The sequence below is a fragment of the Ambystoma mexicanum genome, chromosome 1p, assembly GCF_040938575.1.
Source record: "Ambystoma mexicanum isolate Mex_15411 chromosome 1p, UKY_AmexF1_1, whole genome shotgun sequence".
Taxonomy (NCBI): domain Eukaryota; kingdom Metazoa; phylum Chordata; class Amphibia; order Caudata; family Ambystomatidae; genus Ambystoma; species Ambystoma mexicanum.
The window spans coordinates 516,073,062-516,098,633 of NC_090921.1; the positions used below are offsets into that span (position 1 = coordinate 516,073,062).

The following is a 25,572-nucleotide window of genomic DNA, read 5'->3' on the forward strand; positions in this document are numbered from 1 at the left end:
TTACAAGTTGCTGAAAGATTAGTCACTTCCTCATAAAAAGGCTGCAGATTTATTGAAAGAACACTTAAATCTATACCTTTTTGCACATCGTCTAAATCCATACCTGAATGATTTCCACTCATAATATTTTCCAATATTGTTGACTTCGATCATCTATCTTTTCCTTCACAGATACAGCACTATGAACAAAAGGTACACTATTGTCAGCCTGTAAGAACCCCTGCCCTCCCAGTGATTCCCTCTGCATAGAATTACACATTTGTAGCAATGATTGGTTACTATCAATAGAGTGTGAGGACAAGAAACTGTTGGTTCTGAGTAGTGAGGGGGACGATGTAGCAGATATAACTTGTTTCTGAGATAAGTCAGAATCAGTTACAGGTTGATAACAGTCAGTTATTTTGCTTGTTGGGTCCACAGCAAGGTTATTACAAAAACATTTCTTCAGTGAATACGACTTCACCAATTCCTTTGGCGCTTCCCTTCTCTGATTAACCTTCCTGGTTTTAACTGGCATTGTGAGTGTGTCTTCTATCAGTATAACCAACCAGCAAACTCCAAGAATCATGATAGCTTGCTCTGTCTAAACCTAATCTGGCACGCCTCTGCCGCCATTCGCCACCGGAACAGTGAAATAGCACTCCTGAAGCACTCGCTGAATGGGCTTGCACAAATGCGCGCACCGGCTTTCTTATATACTGTATCTGGATCACGAGGGCGGGCAGCATGCACAGACCCAATCCAGCCAATAGTTTTACACTGTAACCAAACAGAAGAGTAATGAAGTTAATATTAATGCCAATCTTCCAGCTTTCATTCCTAATAAAGTGAATTCATAGTTGGTCCCACTGTTTAGTACAAATCCAATGAGCATGTTCTGAGTGATTCACAGTATCTCCCAGCGAAACAGCTCTCCTGAAACACTTGCTGAATGGACACGCGCAAATGCGCTCGCCGGATTCCTTATCTACTGTTGCCAGATCGTGAAGGCGGGCAGCATGCACAGAGCCAATCCAGCCAATAGTTTTACACAATTAGTCCAATCCAATGAATGTGTTCTGAGTGATCCAGAGTATCTTCCCGCGAACAGAACTCCTGAAGCACGCCCTGAATGCATTTGTATACATAAAGATGAACTTTAATTCTATCGAAATTATTTGGTGATGTTGTTTCTTTCTTCCTTACTTTAGTTTCAATGTATGTGCCTCTGATTTGCATGCATTGTGGGTCTTCATATGTATTGTTTGTACTAACACAAGTGTGTAGTAAGTCTTGAATGAGTAGCTATTTATTCCATGTTTAACATTACTCAAAACTAGAATTCATTATTTATTTTACTATCCAAAATTACCAGATTACAAATATGGTACTTCTATGGTGCATACCGCAGCCATTGCCTATGTATATGTATGATTAGGTTCCTGTATTATCAACAACACTCCAATAAAATGTTTTGTTTAGATGAGTACATTCTTGAATACATTAAATAGTTCATGATAGGTCTCCCAATCACCCCTGACATCTTGTTACCAACTTTATAAACACAACCCCTTGTAGAGACTTTTCATCACAATTAATTTCCTATGTGATGTCATCTTTGATGTCCTGGGTGTTAGTATTAGCAGTGCATGCTGGTGGCGTGAGTTATGGTTGCTTAGCTTACCATAACGGGCCAATTTCTGGGGTTTTTCGGTTTTACTTGGAACCATAAGGTTCCTTTAACGTTCCTTTAACAACATTTTTTCACTGAATTTCATAGTTTTGATCAGTGCAACGTAACCATAACGTCCCTTTAACAAAGATTGTTCTGCAAATTGTATAGGTTTTTATTAATTAAAATGTTTCATGATGGTACATCACTGTATATAAGTTATTAATAATTCTTCTTGTAACATATATCAAAGAACTGTAAACCTCCTTTAAGAAACATATTTTTTGCAACACATACTGATGGGTGTGGTTATCAGCAGCGCATGGTTGAATTGCCTAGGACACGAGGCTCGGCCATGACTCCAGCCCGACCAAACCCCCTCTGTTATGCACTGCATTGACCCTGCATCCTAGTTCAGTGACCACTATACCCTCATAATGGGACCAATGGCCAGTGCTCATGGCTTGCAGCCATGGCCAGTCTCCACAAACCATGGGGCATGGGCTTCAGCCATGTCGGATTCCCATATAGGCAAATCAGAGCAGACATTTGTCAATGACAAGGGCCAGGCCCACTGCCCAAGCAGCAAAGTTATATCACTATTTTTCTTTTTTACCTTTTGACACATTCAAAAAAGTAAAACACAGGACAGATTTGCAAAAGCTTGCTTTCAGGTGCTTGCTGATGCTCCTCGCGCAGGTTTGCTGCAATCCCATCGAGCACTTCGGGCTGCAGCCGCAAGCAGAATTTTCTTCCCATTCAAACCAAGGGCTTCAGCCATCCCGCATGCCCCAATAAGTAAATCAGAGTAGGCATTCAACCTTGCCAAGGGCCAGGCCCACTGTCCATGCACCAAAGTTATATCACTATTTTTGTACTTACATTTTGGCACTTTGGAAAAATGAAACAAGGCAGATTTGCAAAAGCATGCTTTCAGGTTTGCTATAATCCAGTCCAGCACTTCAGGCTGTAGCCGCAAGCAGAATATTTTTTCCCATTTACATCCTAGGGCTTTGCCAATAAAAAAATCATAGTCCACAGTTGTCCTTGCTCAGGGCCAGGCACATTGCCCAGGCACCTAAATTATATCACAATTTTGTGTTCTTACATTTTGACACCTCAACAAAAAATAAATCACCGGACAGACCATGCTTTTAGGTCCTTGCTGATGCTCCTCGCGAATGTTTGCTGCAATCCTATCCAGCACTTCAGGATGTAGCCATGAGCAGAATTTCTTTTCCCATTTAAACCTATCCCGATTTCAAAAAACTTTACCGCATAACTGGTCCCTGGTGGCCATGCCTTTTTTAACCCCATTGTCAGTTCCTTGTGGTCATGGCCAGTAGCCAGATTGTCCTGCACGTCTTATGTCAAGAGAGAGGGACTTCCCCGCAGCACTAAGGTTAATAAACCTGAGTTGCTGACCAGCCTCCAAGCTTGGGTAGAAGCGAGTGTGGCTGGGGAGAGGACCCCAGGGGATGCGCTAGGTCCCGTATACCCAAATGGGCAAGACCTTCCAGAGGGGGAAAATGACGAGGACGATCGCATGAGCAGTGTTTCTCGCCAATCATCCCACCGGGGTCAAGTGTGATTTCTCAACACTCAAAAGTGCCAGTGAGGACAGGGGCTAGTGCGGCAGCCTGTGGGTCCCAGCCCCCAGCACAGTCTCTAAGTGGCCCAGTAATTGTTTCCAGCTCTTAAGGAGGTAGCAGCTAGAAAGCTCCTGCTCGAGGAGAGGACACTAGCGCTAGAGGAACAGAAACAGCGGGACAAGATCACCGTAGAGCTGCAGGAGAAGGCCAACAGATCCACCTCTAGCAAAAGCAGCAGCAGTGGCTCAAACCAGAGTTCCTGTGATATGCCCCGGCGGCACATCCTCAAAGACTTGATGCAGACTTATGAAGTGGGGAAGGATATTTTTGACTGGTTTGAAGCGCCCGAGCTGGTTTTCCAGGAGGTGGATGAGGTACTGTGGGGTGAAGCCCTAATGAGTCGCTTACCGACACCAGGGACTGATGCAATTCTTCAGTTAACTCCTGAGGAAAGGCCGATTTATGAGAGTATGAAGGCAGCCCTCCTTAGGAAGTTCTGTAAAACTCCAGAACAGTATGTCAAGAGCTTTGGAGAGCTCAGAAAAAAAAGTAGGCAGACATTTGAAGCATTCATACACTGTCGTTGAAATATCTGAGTGGGTGGGTGGGTGGCTGGTAACAAAGTTGATACATTTAAAGGGATGTACAATTTGATTACATGTGAGCATGTATTGAAACATTGTGAGGTTGACCTACAGCAGCATCTTGTGGACAAAACTATCACAGACCCTAGGGAGATTGCAAATGCTGCAGACAGGTTTGTGAGTACTCAAGTCCAGAAAAAGGCTCAGGCGAGCACACCCAAACCGGAAGAGAAAATGACGAACAAAAAAGTAAACAAGGATGGGAAGGACAAAGGTCCAACCCAATCCTATTTGAATGTCAGGTCCCCAAAAGAACATAGGGAAATCCCAAAACTCCAGTTCAGCCGTGCACACCGAAATAAGAGCGCAGGCACCCCTAACACTGGGACACCTGCGTTCTCACCACCCAAAGGTTGTTTCGTGGGTAAGGAGCTGGGCCATAGGAAAGGGGATTCTGCTTGCCAGGGCTTACCTAAGCAAGCCATAGTGAATGTTGGACTCGTGGAAGAGGTCATCATTATTGTGGGCCTCTTAGAGAAGGACTTTTCACTTGGCCAGGGTGTGGCCAAATGCTGATTGGTTGCACTGGGTGGAAATGGTACCGGGTCACCAGAAGAGACCCCAGTTCCCAATAATACCCAACTCTAGCTATAACATGTGTGTATCAATGTACACAAAACTCCTGCAGACCGAGACACCGCGGCTAGCGCCACTACTGTCACCCGGCAGTGGGTACAGCCAGGTCAGTATATTGATGGGCCTGATTTGTGCATCAGTGCGTGTGATGGAAAGAGTAAGTGCCTCTTGGAGTACAGCTGGTGAGATGAAACGACCCAGCACCGTCTAGCGCTGAAGACTCCATCCTTGTCCCAAGTTCTGCTGGGTAATGATCTTTCTGATCCCGAAAAATAGTCGCAGCGGCTACCCGATTGAGTGCCAAAGAGAGCGCCAGATTGAACACATGGAGAGCCTTAGGGCCTGGAGTGCTTCCAGGGGGCTTGTTGGAAGGACCGGCATGGCCGGTAGCCCCTAATCTAGTTCCACAGACTACTGCAGGAGAGGGGCTAGTAGCCACTGACGACCCTACTTTGGTAGCAGGGGACTCAGTGACTATAGAGTTGCCAGGCGCAACTGCAGATCTGAAGGTCCTGTCCAAGCTGGATGAGTTTGCATCAGCTGGGTGCCCAGGTCAGTCTGACCTCTTCACAGCATGGAAAGAGTGTCCCACTCTGGCAGGTCTGGTGCACTATTCAACATCAATTCAGCCTGGCACCCTTAGCAGCAAACTGTGCCCTGCAGAACAAATGCTTCATTCATTGCAGGTTTCTCTTTGGCCTGCACATGACCAGGTACTAACTGTGGGCGAAGGGTGGACTGGCTCCTCAAGGGAGCGGTTGGTAACCCTGTGCTTTTCTCACCCTCAGGTGCAGTGCCTCCTTGCTTTCTCGGGCTTCATTCTCTGCAGAACGCCTTTTATCCTGATGCCCTCGCTCTTGTCCTACCAAGCCTTCATTTGCTCCATCGATCGGTTCATGCCACCACATCGGTGCAGCTACCTACCCCCCACACCCAGCTGGCACTGGGAGGCTCTCCACTATCCTTCCTGGCATGGCAGCAGTACTGAGTTCCTAACAAGGACTGAATTGGGTTGAGTACTCCACATGCCTTGAAGCCCTACGCCTTCTGGGCAAGATGTAGTGCTGTTAAGATGCATACACAGAGACCTGAAGGAGCTTAAGAGACACCCACTCCTGTGCCCCCGCCCAGATCTTCCTGAGTTTTATAGATCATCCTGCTGGTCACGCACACTGAGAAAAGTGGCAATTCCAGAATAGGGGGCATTATGATACCATACACTAACGCCAGCAGAGGGCACTTTGGGTGACATGGTCCATTTATTTGAGCAGCTACTGAAGCAGTGGTCGTCAAACTGCAGAGCTTGGGGAGGGGCGGGGTGAATGAAGTCAGGGGAGACCCGGACTCTTTAAATAGGGAATAAGGTGTCTGCTTTTAATAGAAAGTATAAGAAGTTGACAATCTGTTATATTTTAAAGAGCCTGGTGTCACCCTGGACTTCCTGGGGCCTGTTGCGTATTAATACGCTGTTGGGCGCATGCGTGAGCCAGAACGAGGCTCACAAATGCGCAGTGTTAATAAACACGGCCCGTGCGGCAGTTCGTGCCGGGGACCTAAACCATCCACACGTCTCCGGCGTGGCGCTTTGGATGTATGCGGAGCAAGTGTGTGTGTGACTGCGTGGGCCCCCCATCGCCCCCACAATACTTAACACTGGCGACGAGGACGGCGCGGGAACACGGCCCAGAAACAATAGTTTTACTCAGGGGTGGCTCGGTATGTAAAAGTTTGAAAACCACTGTACTAAAGCATGGGAAGCACACTACACTTTGCACATGTGTGACCTCATCAGACTGGGGCTCTTTGCCCCCTCACCCACCAACCATTTCATAGATAGACCAAGTACAGAGAGTTATTTGCACACTCACATTCTGACCCGAGGCGACCCAAGAGGTAAAGCCGGCTGCGACCTCCAACTCCTCGTGACGCAGAATCCCCTCCTGTCTGTCGAAGAGCAAGTCCAGGAGTTCCAGGCTGTCCATTCCGACGACCAATTGCTAGTGGGCTGTGGCCTGCGCAGAGACCTGGGGACATAGGGGCACAGAGGAACAGAAAGACACTTGTAAATGAAGGATAATACTATAGCAGTGCCCTAGGGCAGGTAGTGAAAATATACCTCTGAAACTTGGATTTAAAATGGCGTCCACAATTAAGGGAACTGTAAACTGGTCAGCCACAGAGCAAATTATAAAAAGGGATGGATGCAAATGCATGAGCCAATCTTTCTTAGCCCCTGGCAATTCCTCTGGGCTCCATTCCATGTAATTGTTTCTTTGTTGGTCACATGGAGAAAACTATAGTGTCTCAGCGCTCTAATCCTAAAACCAGCAGGGACCCTTCATTTCCAGAATACACCAAAAGCGGCTTCCACAAATTTTCAGACGCTTATGCCAACCTAAGGGTATCTCGTTCAAATAGTAATATGGTGCTAAACATTTTTTTTTAAAATTGAAAGGTTAAAGTTTGAAAATCAAGTTTGAATACGCAAAAGTTTGAAAAAGAAGAATAAGCAAATATTAATGATAATAAGCAGAAATAGGTCAGGTGCATGCAGGGGAGAATTGGTGAGTGGAATCTCTATTTAATATTAATACGAACAGTTTTAAAATAAAGGACTGATGGACAAAAGGTTTAGGGAAAAGAGGAGGAACAGAGGAGCAAAGCCCATTATCATGCAAGACAAATCTTCCGTGACCCCAGCCACTGTGGGCATGTATTGGGGGGAGGAAAGGTAGGAGGGGATGGTGGAAGGTCTGGAGGCAGCAGATATAAAAACTTCAAGCATAACATTAACACATGAAATACACCAAATAGAAATACTTTCAAACTTACATGTTTTACCTTAAAGGCACAGTGATGACAGGAATACAATATTTTCGAACTTATTTTTCGATATTTGATGTTCAACCAATCAGTCTTCCAGAACCCCACTCCAGCTTGCTGGTAACCTATCCCGGCTTCAGTGAACCCCAGGCCAGGCTGCCAGATTCAACATGAGCCAATCAGTTGAAGCCTGGCCAAGTCTATATTCAAACTGACCGCAGCATTCCAGAAGATTCCCAGCCTGACATGAGCCCACCCAGTCAACTAGGAACCAAACAGAGTCTGCCCAGTCGATGAGAGCCCCTCCAGAGTCTTCAAGGAACCTAAATCAGATTCTCAATACCTTCACAAAGCCCATTGAGATACCACCACAGACCACCAAGAGCCACCTGAACAGGCATTTTGTGAGTTCATTACAGGCTGCATTGAGCCTGCCAGGAGCCCACCATATATTCCAACTGCCGCCCCAAGAATGACAAGAGCTCACCTTAGCACATCAGTAGCATTCCCCAGCCTTCAACAGAAACCCACAGCCTTCAGTGAGCCACCTCAGACTACCAGGATCCTCTCATGCTTTCTGGACTGCCACTTCAGTCGTATATGAGCCTGAGACCTCCCACAATGAGCTAGCCACATCTTGCAGAAATTCATCTCCCCTGCAGCCCCTGCTGCCATAAAACTTCCCCAAACAACCAGGAGCTGGCCTCAGCTCTCCAGCAGCCACTCCAGAGTGTAAATGTCTCACTCTAGGCTGCCAAGAATGGCACTACCCCCTACCCCAAAAGAGGTCTTTGTATTCCTTCAGGAACGTGCCTGCCTTGAGCGTTCCACAATCCAAGAGGACCATATCCAATCATAGCAGGAGCACATGTCTGACCACCAGGTGCCCAGCTCAGCCTCCCAGGAGCCCACCAAAGCCTAGAGCAACCCCAACGTATCCCAGGACCCTACTCGAGAAGCTGAAGAGATCAACAAAGCCTCAAAGCCTGCCAGGATTCCTCAGCAGGAGTATACCTTACCCATCAGGTCTCTGCTCCTAGAAAGGCATACTCGAGTTTTCAGTGCATGCCAATTCACCTCATGTAGGGGTGAACTCTTAAGGTCTGTGCCATTTCACTTGAATTGTGGCACATACAGTGTGGGATCACCAGTAGTCTAGGTTTGGGATGTCTGTGCTTGGGTGCTGTTTAGGAATTGTGGCTGCTGACGATTTTGAATTTTGCCATCATCTGGCCCCATTCAGGGAGTGTCAGCTGCGGATACTCCTTTGCTAAACATGTTTGATCTTCCCTTGCATCGGGCAAACCAGGAAGTGTCCTACGTTGTACAGAGCAGTGCTGCAATGCCGGCCATAAAATCTAAATGTTGGTAAGGGTGTCTTTCTCAGTCTAGCAGGGATCTCCATCCTTCCCTCTTTTTTTAATCAATTGGGTTTGGGCGAGATCTACCCAAAAGGTAAAATGTTGGGTCTCTCTCCTCAGTGACCTGTCTGTCATCCGTACATGCGATGGATTTCAATGAAGTCCCAATCAAAGGTTGTGTGGGCAGCCTTTACTTTAGCTGGTGCACCATACCCATGTCTTTGGCTTCTCTGTGTGCAGTGATGCAGCTGTTGGTTTCATTTTCAAAAACACCACCACCACCACATCCCACCCTCTTCATCATTTCTACACACCTGGCAACATTTGGCATCATGGTGCAATCAACTTCCGGAGGAACATGTATATAAGGACGGATTGCGTGAACACGGATAGTACAAAGTTTGCAATGGCCACATGCTTTACACCAGGTCAGGTATGGGCACATGAATACATGGAGATCAGCGCAGCAAGGTGCACAGCAGTCATTGTATTTCCAGGGTTCTATGCTCTTTTGCTGCTAGGAGTTTTTCCGATGTTTTTTTTTACAAAAATGTTTCATCAAACAAACTCATTGAATTATTTTTTAAATATGTGGGGCTTCCTCCTCCAAGCCCACCCTTCCCTCCTGTTATGTAATCCCTATCCCAAACCCCCTACCCCTTTCATCACCTTACCCACCCCCCTTTATTTTTCGATTAATATTTTTCGTTAAAAAACTCATTAAAAAAAACCTGGCACAAAACAACTGTATACCATTTCCAGAGGCTATGTTTTTGTGCACTTTAGTTGAAACAACTACTGACAAGTGTATGGCCTTCTGGGCGCACTAGTTACAGTACATGGCTGTGATGCTGGAAATGCATCGGAGGGATAGAGCCTCCGTATCCTTGTCCTTTACTGCTTTTTATCGTGTGTTCTGTCGTGTTTTCCGTGCAGGAGTTCATGTGGGACACCTGGCGGTGCAGCTCTCTCTTTTGGTTTGGTGTACAGACCCCTGGGATACCCTTATGGCACCCAATGATGGGGGCACAACCCTGTGCCCCTAGTGTATGTTTTGGGCACCTCTGTGTGGCCCACAGAGCAGGGTATGGGCTGGTGGCAGCTCCATGCTGAATTTGACAGCTGCTCTGAGTATCCTCTATTTTGGGATACCCAGGCCCTGCCATTGGAATCAGATGATTCCTGATAGGAAACAAGATGGCCCCCTCTTGCTTTCTATTACCTGTAATCTTGTTTTCCCAAAGTCCGGGGAAGCCCTGACTCTGTCCCTTCACCCTGACCGGCTGTTGGGTGGAGGTTCCATATATGGTGTTGTGAAGTCCAGGCCAGACTGGCTGGAGCCTTCCCAGTGACTGTATGTTGTGGGTACACCCTGTGGGTGGGACCTGGGTGAATGGAGTGTGTGACGAATACACATTCTGTGTTGTGGGTGTCTAGTATCTGGTGGTTGACACAATGACTGAGACAGCCCTGCCCGAAACTGGTATGAATGCAGTGTGGAGTGATGAATGGCTGGGTACTTGTCCCAATACACATAACTTGTTTTGAGTGTCTGGAGAGGAGTGAATGGCCTGAATGCACTATGCACCTGATTGGATGCCTGCCTGCATGAATGCCCTTCTGACCGATTGGTTGCCTGAGTGTGACCCAGCAGAATGAATGGGAGATCAACTAGTATATCTGGGGGCCTCTCACTGCTAGAATTTGTGTTCAGAAGCTGAAGAGAAACTGGAGTTGAAACTGAAGCTTAACCTTGAAGCCCTGCTGGAAGAGAAGTCTTGCTGCTGATCTACTTCGTCGATCTGAAAGCTGCTGTGTCTCCAAGGACTGACCCAGAGAGGACCTGGTAAGGCGCCCTCTTCCCGAGCTATGAGGGACCATTGTGCACCAGCTGATCTTTGCCAAAGCTCCCTGGTAGACAGACCTATGACAGGCTGCCGACCGGAGACGAGGACTGCCGCGGATTCCCAAAGAGAAGCGCCCGGACTGTTGTCCGCCACTGTCGACGACCACCGTCGCCGACTGGAGCCGAAGTGCTCCCATTTGCCTAAGAACTTCATTTGATCCAAGGACGCTCTCGTCTGCATCGTCGCCCGCTTTATCCCGCTGGAGAAGGCCCGACCGTCGATGCGCTCAGGAGCATCCGCCGGTGGGTTTCCCGCCACCTAAAGACCACAGAGACGCTGACGACCCGACGCCTTTGCTGGGCCACAGTTCTTCATCATCTCTTTGCGGTCCAGAACTATCATCACCGAGGTGCCCCGCACGCCTCTTCCTTGCAAGACGCCAATGCTCCGTCATCAACGAGCACCGCTAGGAACTAAGCTGCCACTTCACCGCCGTAGTTCACCTTGTTCGCCGTCGGACGTTCGACGACCCATGACTCCTGCCTTAAACGGAGGGCACTCAAGAAGGGCCGTCGATTCCCTGACGACGAACGCTACAATTCCAGGCACATTGGAGCTGTAGAACTACTGTAGAGGGAAATAAGACTCATAGAACAGTACATGGACTGGGCTTGTGATACATCTTTTCTTTACAGGTTGCCTAGGTGGGGGGATCTCCACACAGAATTGTGCCTAGCTGGTAAAGGCCAGTATTCTGCCAATTGTTCAACCATCTTGCTTTACTTCCCCTCTCTACTGCTGGTTTCCTCTTTATTGATCTGTGTGACATTTTGACAGTATTGTTGATGCCCTTTAATGAGATCTGATAATAATTATGGTACCACTTTAGAACTGTATATATTTACCATTATTGATTTTCTGAGCACAAAGTGAGTTATTGTGATAGTGTACATAACCCTGAATATTAATTATATAAAGACTGTGTTTTAACTAATACAGTGTGTGGACATTCCTTTGTGGGGGCTTGGGGACTACACTGTACTTAAGAACCAGCCTGCATCACCTCCTGAGAAACTAGGCCTTGATTGCTCGTCCATTTCTACCACAATAGAGAATCTTGGCTGGGGTCCTCTGTGCCTCTCCTCTACAATATACAGAGCGGAAGTACAGACCCCCCCTCCAGTCTTTACAATGGCTTCATAGCATAGGGAATGGTGTGAGTATGTACCATGCACAGGCATTAGAATTCATCCCATGCCATGTTTATGAATTCACATTCATCACAGATGACATGGCATTGCTGGTAACAAATCTTATTAGATCAATGATAGCATCACCAATGATGCCATTAATGCCATTGGATATGGTAATTGTGTGTACTGTGCGCACCGTGGGCAAGAGATTGTGCAGCATGAGCGCAGGGCGTGAAGTACCCAAAGGTCTCAACATATTAGTATGTAATTTACTATAGCAGTCCCCATCTGCCTTACACCATCTGCCTTACAGGATGCTCTTGGGCAGAGGTCTGCAACCAAGGGCTCGCCAGATGTTTTGGGCTATGACTCCTATGATCCCTCGCCAATGACTATTTTGGCTAGGGCTGGTGGTGGTTGTATTCCAAAACATCTGGGAGTGAAAGGGTGGAGACCCCTAGTCTAGGGGCTCCACCATTTGATCACAAATCCTTAACAGTTCTTAGCTCAAGGGATTGGGCTACTTTACAGATTGTGGCGGTTAAGTATGCAGTCTGTGTCCTCCGTGGCAAGATGGAGTCGAACACCAGAAACAGAGTGAAGGATGAATGCCCTCTCACTAATCTTAGATTTCATTCAATACCCCACTTGTGGATCAAAAGATATGCTTATTTTATTCTAAGTATGTAAGAAATTTATAAAAAGAGATAGATCATGTCTGATATACTTGCCAGGATTGTTTTAACACACCAGGACCACTGGAAAGATATTTAACTTGGCAGAAGAAGCTAAATATAAGGATATGCACTAGAGCCTGTAGTAGTGAGCAATTGGGCTCGGGCAGGAGTGTGTTATCTACGGGGAGATAATAAGTCAATTTCCCAAGAGCAAGAAGGTGCTTTCTATTACGAATCAGTCCAACATTGGGGGAACTTGCAGAATCTATGAATGCTATGACATCAAAACATTATTTGGGGATAGTTCTAGGAATAGTTTGAGGAAGTGTGTGAATATGTTCACGCATCTTGACAAGGCTCAGACGCCAATGGGAAAAGAATTTCCCCACAGGTTTTTCCAGGGCCAGCCTTGGCAGAGGTCGCCGGCCGCTGTTTTCCCAGATGCGCAGTCTCAGACAGCCGGGTGGACAACAGGACTTCTAGCTTTCCAAACCCACCTTCTTTGCCCAGAGGAGTTAGTCTTACAGGAACAGAGGAAATACGAGCCAGGAAAAGCAAGGAAACGTCTCACAAGGCAAGATTGTGTCTAGATTATAATGGAGATAGGTTTATTTGAAAAATATGTGTCAGCTTTCACAAGGACCTGGGGTTCTGCAGACAATATATGGTTTCCTTATACAGGTTCCACAACAACGCTTTCATATGCGGGAAAACAGTGTCTGAAGAAAATCACGCACCAATATATAAGGAAGTTAAAGGAAAGTACAAGGGCACAGTAGAGAGGGCCCTTATCATCCAAATGAGATTGTGAGCAATGTGCTTCTGATGAACCTCGGACAGCTGAACCAGTTTCTCATCGACCAACATATCAAGATGGAGGTGATTGCTCAGGGCTGAGTCCAGGAGACTGGATTGACAGGTTAATCTGACAATCCAGACCCAATTTTTACAGGCCACAGGAAATTCAGTTTTCTTGCAAGGCTATAGCATAGCGGTTCTCAGCCCTCCTTTTCGGTCTGGTGTCAGCCTTTTGGTATTTTACAGAGCTGTTGAGGGCAGTAGTAGACTTTGTGAGAGCAAGGAGGATTTGTTTGATTTTTATTTGGATTGCATTATAATAATGGCCAGGTCACAGAAGGAGGTGCCTTCTTTCCTCCACATAATGGTGGATGCACTGTATTGCACGGGCTTCAGCATAAATTAGGAAAAATCAGAGATTACAACAAAACAGAAGATCCAGCTTCTGGGATTCACATGAATCGCACGACCTCATAGGGCCTGCCTTGAATGGGGTTACTCAGCCTTAATTCATTCCACTGTACTAGAGGAATTAAACCCACAGACACATATTGGCTGGTTTGAATATTGTGTATTTAATCTACAAATGTATCCTTGTTTTACTGTGTTACTCCATTGTACTCTTTGTGTTTGAATTGATAGCATGATCAGCTACATAGGTCTGTGCCACAACCCCTCCTTGCCTGGGGGCCATTAAGAACTCTGACATTGTGGAGTCAAAGAATGATCAATTGACTGGTCACCACACCCCTCTGGTGATTGGGAAGAGATGAAACCCTTCAGTCCAGTGGACGGTTGGAAGTGGGGAAAAGGATGACAGTAAATAGGGACAAGTGAGAGCATCAGCACTGTGGTACCTGGGGGCGACACAAAGATACATCCACACAACATTTGTTAGTGTGTCACTTGTGTGGCATGGAGGAGTGGAGTTCAGACCCATGCGGCAAGTGAGGCTCACTTGGCAGAGTTCAGAGTACACCTGCAGGGAGTGGCACACATGCAGGCGCAGACCAGGCCACCCGGGTGAAGATGCCGTTTCCAGGCTGTGTAAGCAGAGCTGGCCCAGATCAGACAATGGATGGGTGGGTCACCACCAGTGACCTCAGCGTCGCATACCAACGGGCTTGCTATCTGACATGTAAGAATGTAGGGTGGCATGACCCCTTGTCCCCGGAGCATGCAGAAAGAGTCAGCCACCCACAATTCCCAGGCTCCTCTGGTAGCGTTCTTTTTGTATCATTTATTATTATTATGCTATTTATTGCCTAGCTTCGAGAAGCAATGGAGCTCTTTCCAGAGGTGTACAACATTACAGATGCATAAAAGAGCGCTTTTCAGAGGTAACAACAGAACAGATACGCAGCGAGGGTAGGATACAAAGGGGCACAGAGGAGGGGTACAGCTGTACCGGGGGGTGGGGAGTGAAGGGGCAGACGGCGTCTAGCGAGTCAGGTGGTGCAAAGGGCGGCGTGTAGGGCTAGGAGGGGCGTGGTGACATGCAGCAATAGATGTGGCGTCTCGTTTTAGAGCCACCTAAGTCATTACGGAGAATTCATGGTGGATTTGATTGAGGTCCTTAGCATAGTACCATAGTGGACGCAGGGGGGGGGGGTTGGGTTCTGCATCCACTTTCAGATGACTGCCTCAGTCACATTCCATAGCATGTAGGAGGCTTGCTGGCGTAGCCATGTATGCAGGAGAAGACGGGCCTGTCCTGAAGTGTGGTGGCACTCCTGAACTGAGCCACTGGGTGCCATACTGTCAATTTACTTCACAAGGGGGGCAGATCCCCATCCCAGCTACCTGCAGAGAAGTGGGACGACATGGACGTTCTTCAACTATGAGAGGGCAAGCAGTGTTCTAGAGTAACATGCACACTTGCATATAAGTCAATGATATACAACAATATTCTGCAGGAGGCTTTAACTGCTAGCAGTTTGTGTATGTTGTCATTTTTCTTAAGAAGGTTTATGTGGCTTTCCTTTTGTATCTCTGATCTCTGAACCCGCTGCAGGTCCACGCATGAATGGCACGTTTGTATGGGGTTAGTGACTCCAGAGGTCCAGTATCCTTAAAGGTGCTGTATGGCTAAAGCCCATAAACGTATGTGTGTCACCAGAACACATCAGTGTACCATGGATAGAGTGTGATATTGTGAGTGATGGATCCCTTCTGTTTCACGCCCCTGGCAGTACAAGAGAAAGATCTGAAATTGGAAAATGTCCTTATCCATGGACCCGATTGTTAATAGAGATCCCTGTGTGGGCAAAATTAATTCAGTTGTTTTGTGGGTTTTTTGAACTAACTAAATTATTTCCCAGACTGAGAGTCAGCAGGACGCGATAAACGTGCTTGTGGTTTCATGACACTGGGTGGCCAGGTCTCCCAATTAGAGTCTCGAATGGTAGCCTGCACCTGTTACCAGGTTGCTAATGGTAGGTAACAAAATTACTTTTCTTTGAGCTGGTCTGCAAGAGAGCGTGTGGTGGGCCCCAACTGGCCTGGTGGCAAGAGAGTTAGCAGTAAGGCCAGGATAACGGTCCACTGGGCTACATCTACCATCAGCCTCACTGTGTTCAAAGTAAGCTCCATAAAGAGACAGCCAAAAAGAGTAGTGGTCTTGTCAGTGATATCGATCAGGTATTTCTTCACAGGGCACCGAGCCCCATTGGGCATTATGAAGGCCTGGGTATGATGGTTTACATGTGATTACAACAAATGGAAAAATAGTAAATGAAATAATACCGAAAGAATAAATATATTGAATTTATTTCTTACATGGGAGGGCCTGCTCCCCAACCCCCTTGTTTCCCCACGCTTCTAACCCCACTCAGAACCACCCCCACACTTTATAAAACCTCACCCCCAACCCCCATATATTTCTTTTTCATTCTTTTTTATGTATTATTTCATTCGTGTTTTTTCTCAATATAATCACTGCATACCTTGTTGGTGCAGTAGAATAAGGGCAGATCCCGTTATGGCGGGTATTAACTATGTGTTAGCTAGGTGTTAGCTAGGTGCTAAATGTTTTGGCTGAACGTACTTCTGCTTATTGCACAGTAATTGTACGGTTGCTTGGTATAGGTTAGACATTTCTCCTTCCATAGTCTGGTGAATGGTTGGCCAGTTGGTTCCATTCCCTTGGTTTGTCAACTACTCAAGGGTATTAGGATTTCCATTTCCCCTACACGTAGGTACTTGCCTCTATGGGATGCTAATATGTTTTTATCCTTATTCGGGAGTTGGTTTGAAAAAAGGGAAGATTGCGCCTGCAAGAACTCTCACCCAAACTGATCATATTAATATGCCTGTTTTTTTACAGAAAAGGTTCAGATGTTAAGGCACTGAATCTATCAGATTGGTATTTTGCACCGGGTGGGGTAGGGTTTCAATGTGACCCATAGGGTTACTATGGGTTTGTCATTGATTGTGTTTCTTGCTTCAGTGAACCCCTTCTCTTTGTGTTATGAAGGTGTTATGAGAGTACAATGGCCTACAGCCAATCTGAGAATCTCGACTGATCCGTCATTCATTTCTTTCCATAAGCCCCATTGCCCTGTTTCCTCTCCCTTTTGGCCAGGTGACCTAATTGGGTCATACCTTTGGCAGGTTACAATGACTCTATATTTGGTTCTCATTCAGCATGGGGTGCGTGCCATCCAAGTTATTTTGGCCAGATACCAGGCTGGAAAACATTCTCAGGTCGTAGAATTGGTCTCAGGAAATGGATTTTCAGACATTGTACCACAAACATATTGTCCATGATGTTTTTTTATTGCAGGGCTTAAAACTTGGAAGATAGGAACTACCTCTGTGGCTCCTGGTAATTTATGACAAAGTCAAGATTCTATGAATGGCTCAGAGGTGAGTATTATCCCACCCTGCATACCCCCCTATCTCCTTTGTCTTCCTATTGCACCTTCTGCGTTGTATACCAAGTAGCAGATCTTTGGATTGCAGTACCAGTTGGTCTGTCTTGACAAGATAAATCCTACCAGTTTGGGCATTTTTGTTGTCTTTGTCAAGGATTGCTTTGAAGGACAGGCAAGTGTCGACGCTGGAGTAGATAAAATGGTGGAAAGTCAACATTCTTGGCGAAGAAGGACTGGATCAGGGGATTGTGGCATTTCTAGTTCTATCCAGTGATTGTTATTTCTTGTTTTTGTACAAACTTTTGTACTGTTTATAAAATTAAATAAAAAAGATAAATGCATAATACTGCCCCTTTAACAGAATCTCGGCTCTCTGCCATTAATTACTAGAAGAAATCGGCATTGTGGGCTAGTTCGTTACTTCGTGTTGATGTGCTGTATTTAATTATTTGTACATAGGACTATGGTGGCAAAGATTTGGAGCCTATTATATGGGAGCACTATCAGCACTACTGTGGAGACAAACATTCTCTATGCCTGGCTTACAATAATAGAGATAGCGTCCAATTTATCGAGGTCTCAGCCCTGTTGCCAGGCAGGAGAAAGACAGCATTAAATTGTACTGCACTGGTTTATGCCATTTCATTGGTGCACAATGCAGGCAGATTGATCGTTTGTTTATTACACTTTTATACAGCAAGTGTTTCAAAGCGCAACCATGCATGGGAGGGAAGGCATAAGGGAGACAAGACAAACAAGCTTACTAGGCGTGGTACATTCAGGTTGTGTAGTCCATAGACAGGAAGTGCGAGGGGGGTTGGGGGAGGTAATGGGGATCAAGGGCACCCATTCCAGCCAGAACATGGGTTAAGTGCTTAGAGGTACAACTCTCATGGGTCGTAACCAAAGCTGCAGCAGTGCTGTGGCAGCGCAAAGCCCGGAGGCAAGTGCAGAAGACTGGCGAGGAAGCTTGGGACCTGTGAGGCTCTGAAGGTGCACCAGGCAGCCAGTCAGCAAACTGAGCAGAGAGTAGAAGCGAGAGGGCAAGAAAGCAGAAAGAGGTGGTTACCAGGGGGGAGGGAGAGAGAAGGAGGAGGCAAAGAGGAAGGTCTTCAGGAGTTTCCGGTTCAAGACGGAGAGGATCAGGGAGGCTGTTCCAGAGGGAGGCACCTGCGGAGGATTAAGATCTCCCCTCAAATCTCTACTTGGATTCAACCAATGATCCCACGTGTTGCTGAAAAATCTAGGAAAAACAGACAAAACAAACATTTTCCCTGAAGAGAATATTTGCTCTGCTTAGTTATCGTGCCCTGGACTTTGCCCCTGCTCTCTGAATGAAGCTCAACTTTCATAGATTATTAAACCGCTGTCTCCTTACGTGCCCCAAATCACGCTTTGTTTTTCTTGTGTCGCCCTAACCCTGGCTATTCAGGCAATGAGCGATTGCAAGTCTGGGAAAATACAGCTGACTTTTCAGAACACCACCACCCTCACACATGTACACACACACGCACACAAAGCCACAACACCATTTTGCCCTGGGACCCAGCAACATCAGCACTTATCAGCAACAGCAAAGGCAAAAACACTGGCATCCAAAAACACCATCACCCACCAACAACCACTAATAACTGCACCCCAGAGCACACAATAATACCAGCAACAACAATAATCAGCAGCACCAACAAAGTTACCCACCAACACCAGCAGTGAGCAACCACCTCTAGCGCCCTTCAATATCAGCACCCAACACAACACTCCAAAATGAACCCCCTCTAACACCAGCAGTATGCTCCACCCGTACTTCCAACAACAGCCCCCTTCTATGTGACCAGCACCAATGGTGAAATGCAGTAAACGGAATGAGAACACCACAACGAAAGACATGCAAAACTAAATGAAAAAGGAATGGGAAGAGGAAGAATTACAGGCAAGAAATAGAAACATCTACCACAATAGAATGAAAACTGAGGAAAATCAATTAGAAAATGAGAGAGAAAGCATTTGGGTTGCATAGAAGGGATGGATGCATGTGGTGGGAAAACTGCAAGGGGTGGAACTGGAAAACTGCAAACTGCAAAGAAAGAAAGTGGAAACTTCAGTAAAGGAAAAAGATCGCATGGAAAGCAATGGGAAAACGGCAAGAAAATGTACAGGATGGGGAAACTGCTATCAAAGAAATGGGAAAGCATCAGGGGAATACATGTGACAATTGCATGCAATAAAAGAGGAAGGAAGAAGACAACTAATAAAGTTAAGGGAAAATCGGATTGAAAGCCACAGGGAAAGAGCAGGGGAAACTATGAGGAAAGAAACAGGGAAAACAGCATACAAATGAAAAAAGAAATGGGGAATCCAATAGAAACTGTTGGGTAACAGTAGGTGAACGAAAGTTATAGCAAAACAAGAATGAAAGTAGAAGGGATCTAATTGAAAGGAAAAAGCTAACCTCTAGCCAAAGTTCTACTTGACAGCAATTACCATCACAGCAAGACAAGAGCAAATCTGAAACGAAAGCAAAACAAAACGCAACTGGAAGCAACCGGCAAAGTAGAAGGAAAATCTTTGAATAGGTTCTGTAGTATTTAAAAACAAATAGATTACAAATCAACTGGAAACGCACTTTATTAAGATGACCCTAGTCAATGTCTCTCTCCTGTGGTGTGGCCCGACCTTCGTTGTCACACACACATACAATGAGCAGGAAAGGAGAATGGAGCCCAGGTAGTCCCTGATGCCCTCATAATCCCCCTATTCCTTAGCTTGACTCTCGTGCCCCGATAATGGATTAAAAGGGCCAAACTCAGCCTTTCATCCTTCCGAGGTCGATAAATGAGCACCACACATCGTGGGTAAAAAGCAGCGCTCAGGTACCTGAGGGTTCGTAGCGCTATATAAATGCTACATTATTATTATTATTATTATTATTATTATTATTATTATTATTATTATTATTATTATTATTATTAATGGCAACCAGAAGGGTACAAAATAGAAAAGGGAGGGAAATATAGCAGTTTAGTGCCAAACTAGCGGCTACCTAATTCAGAGATAATGCATCTAAAAACTCTCTCTTACAACGTCTTTTGGAACAAGAGAGCCAGCGACTCCCTCCCACTACCTGCCTCCCAACATCTAGACACCCCCCAGTGCCAGAAGGGTACGAATAACTCAGAAGTGGAACAAGCTTCCACTAGAGCTCAGAGTAGAGAGAAACGTTTTAAAAGCCAAGGAGCCACTGAAAAGGAACTGCTCAGGCAGGCTTGCCCAAAAGTCCAACCCGCCGATTAGTCTGTGACGCCTAAGAACTAGATCTGGAGCTTCCATGAAACATTTTGCAGCCTTGGAGTGTTCACCATCCAATCAGGACGGGAGGATGCATCTGCAGAGAATCAAGGCGTTGCTAGGGGTAGGGGCCGGGGGGTGAGGGGGCTATATCGCTGGGGCTTTTGGTTGTATCCCTGAATAAAAGCTCAGGGACTACAACCAAAAGGCTATAGCTAGCCCTGAATCCCACCAGTCCCGACATTAGCTTAGCCCCTGAACTTTTCCAGACCTAGCAACACCCCTGGCTGGGATAAGCCTGCATTGCCAGTGTTGGAATGGTCGCCCATGTCTCCCGAGCCCTATACTTACCTTACAGCCCGGTTCCGTCCTTCGCACCACTGGGTCTTCTCCACCCTGCACCTCTCATGCCTCTTCCAGATGCCCGCTCTCCCCTCGTGTGGCATCACCACCTGCCTGGTCCTGCACACTCGCTGCTCTTGCCGCTCTCCTGCACTACACAGCTGATGCTACACTGCAGTGGTGTTCAAACTGGGGGGCTGATTCCCGCCCCCCGAGAGCCCCCTAAGGATGTCCAGGGATGGGGGGCAGGATCTTTCACAAGGGATTAAGATGACTGTTTTTAATATTAAAAGGATTGAGGATTAAATAGAAAATATAAGCAGTAGAAAATATGCTTATAATTTAAAGAGCCTGACCCCCCCGCCCCATTGACATCCTCTGGGCCACTTGGGGGGAAGCCATAGGTGGGGGGGGGTCAAAACAATATTTTTACTCACAGAGGGGCGCGGTATGAAAACATTTGAATATCACTGTGCTACAGACACAGGACGACAACGTGCCCTGCACTCGGGGCCACACCTTACCTCTCTTTTTTTTTTTATTTGACCCTTAATTTCAGCCTCACTTATGGCTGATAATTGCAATAATTAGGGGTGTACCGAACTTCAGCTTCGAGTAAGTATTCTGCCAAATTACAGCTAAAAAAAGATATTCGGCTATATAGTTTCTTACTATTCGGCTCTTGCCGAATACTTTGACATTCTCATTTGAATACAATGCAACATGAACTCAGAAAGGTAAATATAGACTTAATTTTGCAAAACTGAATAGACCAGACAAATTGCTATCACACAGCTGAAAAATATCTTATATTGTAATCTGCTCTTTAGGACATGTTTTGTTACAGATTCTTAGACATAAAAGGTGCTCATCTTTTATACTTAGCCTGCAACAATACAGGAAAATCTTTTCTTATGGCAAATGTTTATATGCAATGTGCACTTATTTCAGTTGGAAAAAACAAACTGAAAGAAATGTGCATAGATACTTTCAGTTCCTGTCATGTCACTTCCCATTGCGTACATCATAAACCCCCATTTCTTTTTTTAAGAACTTGAGTCCTGAGTTTAACATTATCTGATATTTTATCAGGAATGATAAGTTGCATATGTTCGTGTATTGGTGAGAAAGAGTGGCTAGGATAAGTGAAAAGTGAGCAGCATTTGTTTGGGTGGCGTGATTAGTTCTGAGATGGAGTTCATGCATTTAAGATTTCCTCTTGACTTGTGTCCTGCATGAGCCGACATGAACCATTTTATAAATTTCTATGTGAGCTGGAAATAGGTTTCGAAACTAGATGCATCGACTTTGCAACTGGATAGAGAATGCAAAGCATCTGATTCACAAAGGCAGTGCTTTTGCATTTGTGAAGCCTCCTACTTTAACTGGCACTGAATATGCAACAAACTTCTATACATTTGGTCCCTTCGTTTTGGTTAAATTTGCTTTTTTCTGGCTTTTATACTTTAAATAAAGATGCTACATTAATTACAATGAAGAGAAATAAAAGTATTGAATGCATGTAAACTGGTGCTTTAATTGTTTTTTTTAATAAGTGTGTTTTTAGAAGTTTGGAACATGATTTACTAAATAAAGCAACTATTCGGCTTCATATTCGGCTTTGGCCGAATAGTTGACAAACTATTCGGTATTCGGTCAAATAGTAAATATGCTATTCGGCACAGCCCTAGCAATAATACCCATTCAGGCAGACTTTAGCTTCGCTCTAGCCACTACCGCAGAATGGCAGGCTATTACCAGGCTGTACAGCCCACATGGAATGTCATTCCTGCTTAATTAGTACTTTGGGCTGGATAACTAGCCAATCATGTTGCTTGGAATGCGTGCTCAGTCCTAATTTTAAGGCCTGCGTTCCACACAGGCTGTTGGCTGCTCTGCTTCGCGTACAGCACTGACCACCTACCCAGAAACTAAAAATGTTAATGCTCTCACGCGTAAACTCTTCCATTGTTCACGTCCACCTGCACCATTGCCAACCGCCATGGAAATAGAAAAGAAGGGAATTACAACTGTGCCCTTTCCTTATTCCATGGTGCCAATCTTGGTAATAGTTTTAATGGGTAGAAATCACTCCACTGTCTGCAGCTTTAAATGACCAAATAAAAAAATATACTCGCTGTGAGTGGCTACACTGTTTTTAACATTCGTCCACTTGTAGGTGAGGGGATCCCCGACCCCTGGGGAGCTGGAGAATAGGTCATTAAGAGGGTTCCTGCAATGTCATTGGCTCTGCGGGCTAGGTGGTCTGGCCCAGCCCTTATCATTCTTTCATGGGCCGCTGCCAACTGGTTAATGGTATGTTACTGGGTCTTGCTCTTGCTGTAGCACCACTGTTGCCTGTTGCATAGCCTCATAGGCTGGCATGAGCCCGGGTAGTGCGACCACTGAAGTTTAAGAAAGGTGGCCCCAAAAACCCCATGCAGAGGCAGTGGCCCTTATTCACAGAGCGTTTTCCAATGGGGTTTGGCCATTATAAAACGCTTCTGTGAATTAGGCCCAGTGAGTCAAAGAGAGGAAGATAAATTCAGACTGCAAATTTAGTGGCCAAATAGCACAAAGAGGAGTAAAGCACTAGCTCTGACATCTGTGCAAGAGCCTGCAGGTTCGAATCCCGGAAGCGCCAAACTCAGCCTTTCATTCTTCCAAGATCGATAAATGAGCACCCCACACCGTAGGTAATAATAAGCAGCGCTCAGATGCCCGCGGGTTCGTAGCGCTATATAAATGCGAAATTATTATTATTATATAACGCACATTACGGAGTGATTGTGCTATAGGCACTACAATAACGTGTGTTATTATTTTTGGAAGAATTGTATTTTTCCTACACAGCAAACATCAATCATGCGCTGAATTAGAATCATGTACAGTTCTGCAGCCAGCATGCTGAACTATTCTCCTGCAGACCCCTACGGGGCAGAAAGAAAAGGGCCCACATGCAACTAGCAGCAAATGAGGCCTATAAAAATGACCGCACCTCATTGCACACAAACAGCACGTGAAGTGTACACCACAATGGTAAAATCCGCTACAACATGGAGGTCACACAAAAGGGAAGCAAACCACAGCATATAGGCAACCGACACGGGACACGTTTCTTTTATTAAACCTCAGGGTTTTCGTTTAAACGACAATATACACACACAATGGTCAGACACACGAAGCCACAGCACAACGCAATCAGATGTAAAGGACTACCTTCTCAATTGTCTCCAAATTATGCATATCTACCAATGGTTTCCAAATAACCCCACGTTTGCGTATTATTTTTAATTATGCGAGCCAGACTTCGCCATATTTAATCGACCCAAACGGGTGAAAGGCTGAGCCAGCGTGGCCTTTATGTCACACCAGGTTGCTGCAGCGCAAGTCTAACCCGCTGACCTATTTTACTTATTCCGATAAACCACAGCTCACCCTCTCCAGAGCCTCCGCTGGAAAGTCGCTTAACTCCGTTGATGAAAGAAGGATATAGCGCCTCGTGGCAGGGAAAGAAAGGGCCTGCGGTTTTTCTGCGAGCAGCTACCGCGTCTCTGCCACCAACGTCCACGCTTAGCGCCAATGCGTAAACCCCAAAGGGATCCGAAGGATCGCATATGATTGCGACACTGTGCCTGCCAGCTGATTGGCTGTCACGGGCGTGGTGACCGGTATTCTCGCAGCTGACTGGTGGTGGCGGTGGGCCAGGCAAGACCTGAGCTGGCCCAAGGGACATGCAAATGTCTGCCGGACCCGAGGAAAGCGAGAGGCTAGGGTCCAAGGTTTACACGCAGCCCATATCAGCATGACCTTTAACACAGTTACAGCCAGAAACGTCCTCATTGCTTCTGGGACAACTTGTTGTCAACATATTTATAGATGACATACAACTATATGTCAGGTGGATTGATAAAACATCAATTAACCAAATTAACGCTCTGTAGGCGGAGAGAGTGAGTCAATGCCTCGAGGAGAGAGCGTGTCTCTCCCATTAGTGATACGCCTGATTGTGGGGGAGTTCACCTCCACCGACACTGATTTATGTTCCATCGTAAACACCCTTCTATTCATCCTCCTCTGACTGCGCTCTCCAGACTCTGCCAGTGCTCCAATCTTCCTCCTCTGACTGCGCTCTCCAGGCTGTAACTCTTCCCTGACATCATTCCTAGCTGCGCTTTCCAGAATGTGGCACTGCCCTAACCCTCCTCCTCTGGCTGCTCTTTCCAGCGTCGGCCAGTGCTCTAATCCTACTCCTCTGGCTGCTTTTACCAGTCTCTGGCAGAGCTCTAATCCTCCTCCTCTGGCTGCTCTTTCCACTCTCTGGCAGAGCTCAAATCCTCCCCCTCTGGCTGCTCTTTCCAATATCTGCAAGTGCTCTAATCCTCCTCCTCCGGCTGCTCTTTCCAGCCTCTGCCAGTGCTCTAATCCTCCTCCTCTGGCTGCTCTTTCCAATCTCTACAAATGCTCTAATCCTCCTCTTCTGGCTGATCTTTCCAGTCTCTGCCAGTGCTCTAATCCTACTCCTCTGGCTGCTCTTTCCAATCTCTGCCAGTGCTCTAATCCTCCCCTGCTGGCTGCTCTTTCCAGTCTCTGCCAGTGCTCTAATACTCCCCTGCTGGCTGCTCTTTCCAGTCTCTGGCAGTGCTCTAATCATCCTACTCTGGCCACTCTCCCCAGACTGCCACAATGTCCTTATCATCCTCCTGACTGTTCGCGCCAGACTGTGACATTCCCCTACCATACTCCCCCTAGCTGCGCTCTGCAGACACTGCCAGTGCCCTAATTAACCTCCTCTGGCGGCTCTCTCCAAACTGTCTCAGTGCCCTTATCTTCCTCCCCTGGCTGCACGGTCCAGAGACTATAATGTTTCCCTATCATACTCCTCTTGCTGCTCCTTCAAGAATATGG

The 25,572-nt window shown here is 46.3% G+C and overlaps 1 protein-coding gene across 1 annotated transcript in view; it reads right to left on the reverse strand.

Annotated features, from left to right (window-relative positions):
* Positions 1-24,224, reverse strand: part of CREB3L3 (cAMP responsive element binding protein 3 like 3) — a 180,816-nt gene extending 156,592 nt beyond the window's left edge. The window contains exons 1-2 of the mRNA XM_069649389.1: positions 24,103-24,224; positions 6,332-6,487 (exon numbers count right to left, since the gene is read on the reverse strand). Coding sequence (XP_069505490.1) covers positions 6,332-6,445 — 114 coding nt within the window. The 5' untranslated portion in view covers positions 6,446-6,487; positions 24,103-24,224. The remainder of the gene's footprint in view (positions 1-6,331; positions 6,488-24,102) is intronic.
* Between the last annotated feature and the right edge of the window lie 1,348 nt (positions 24,225-25,572).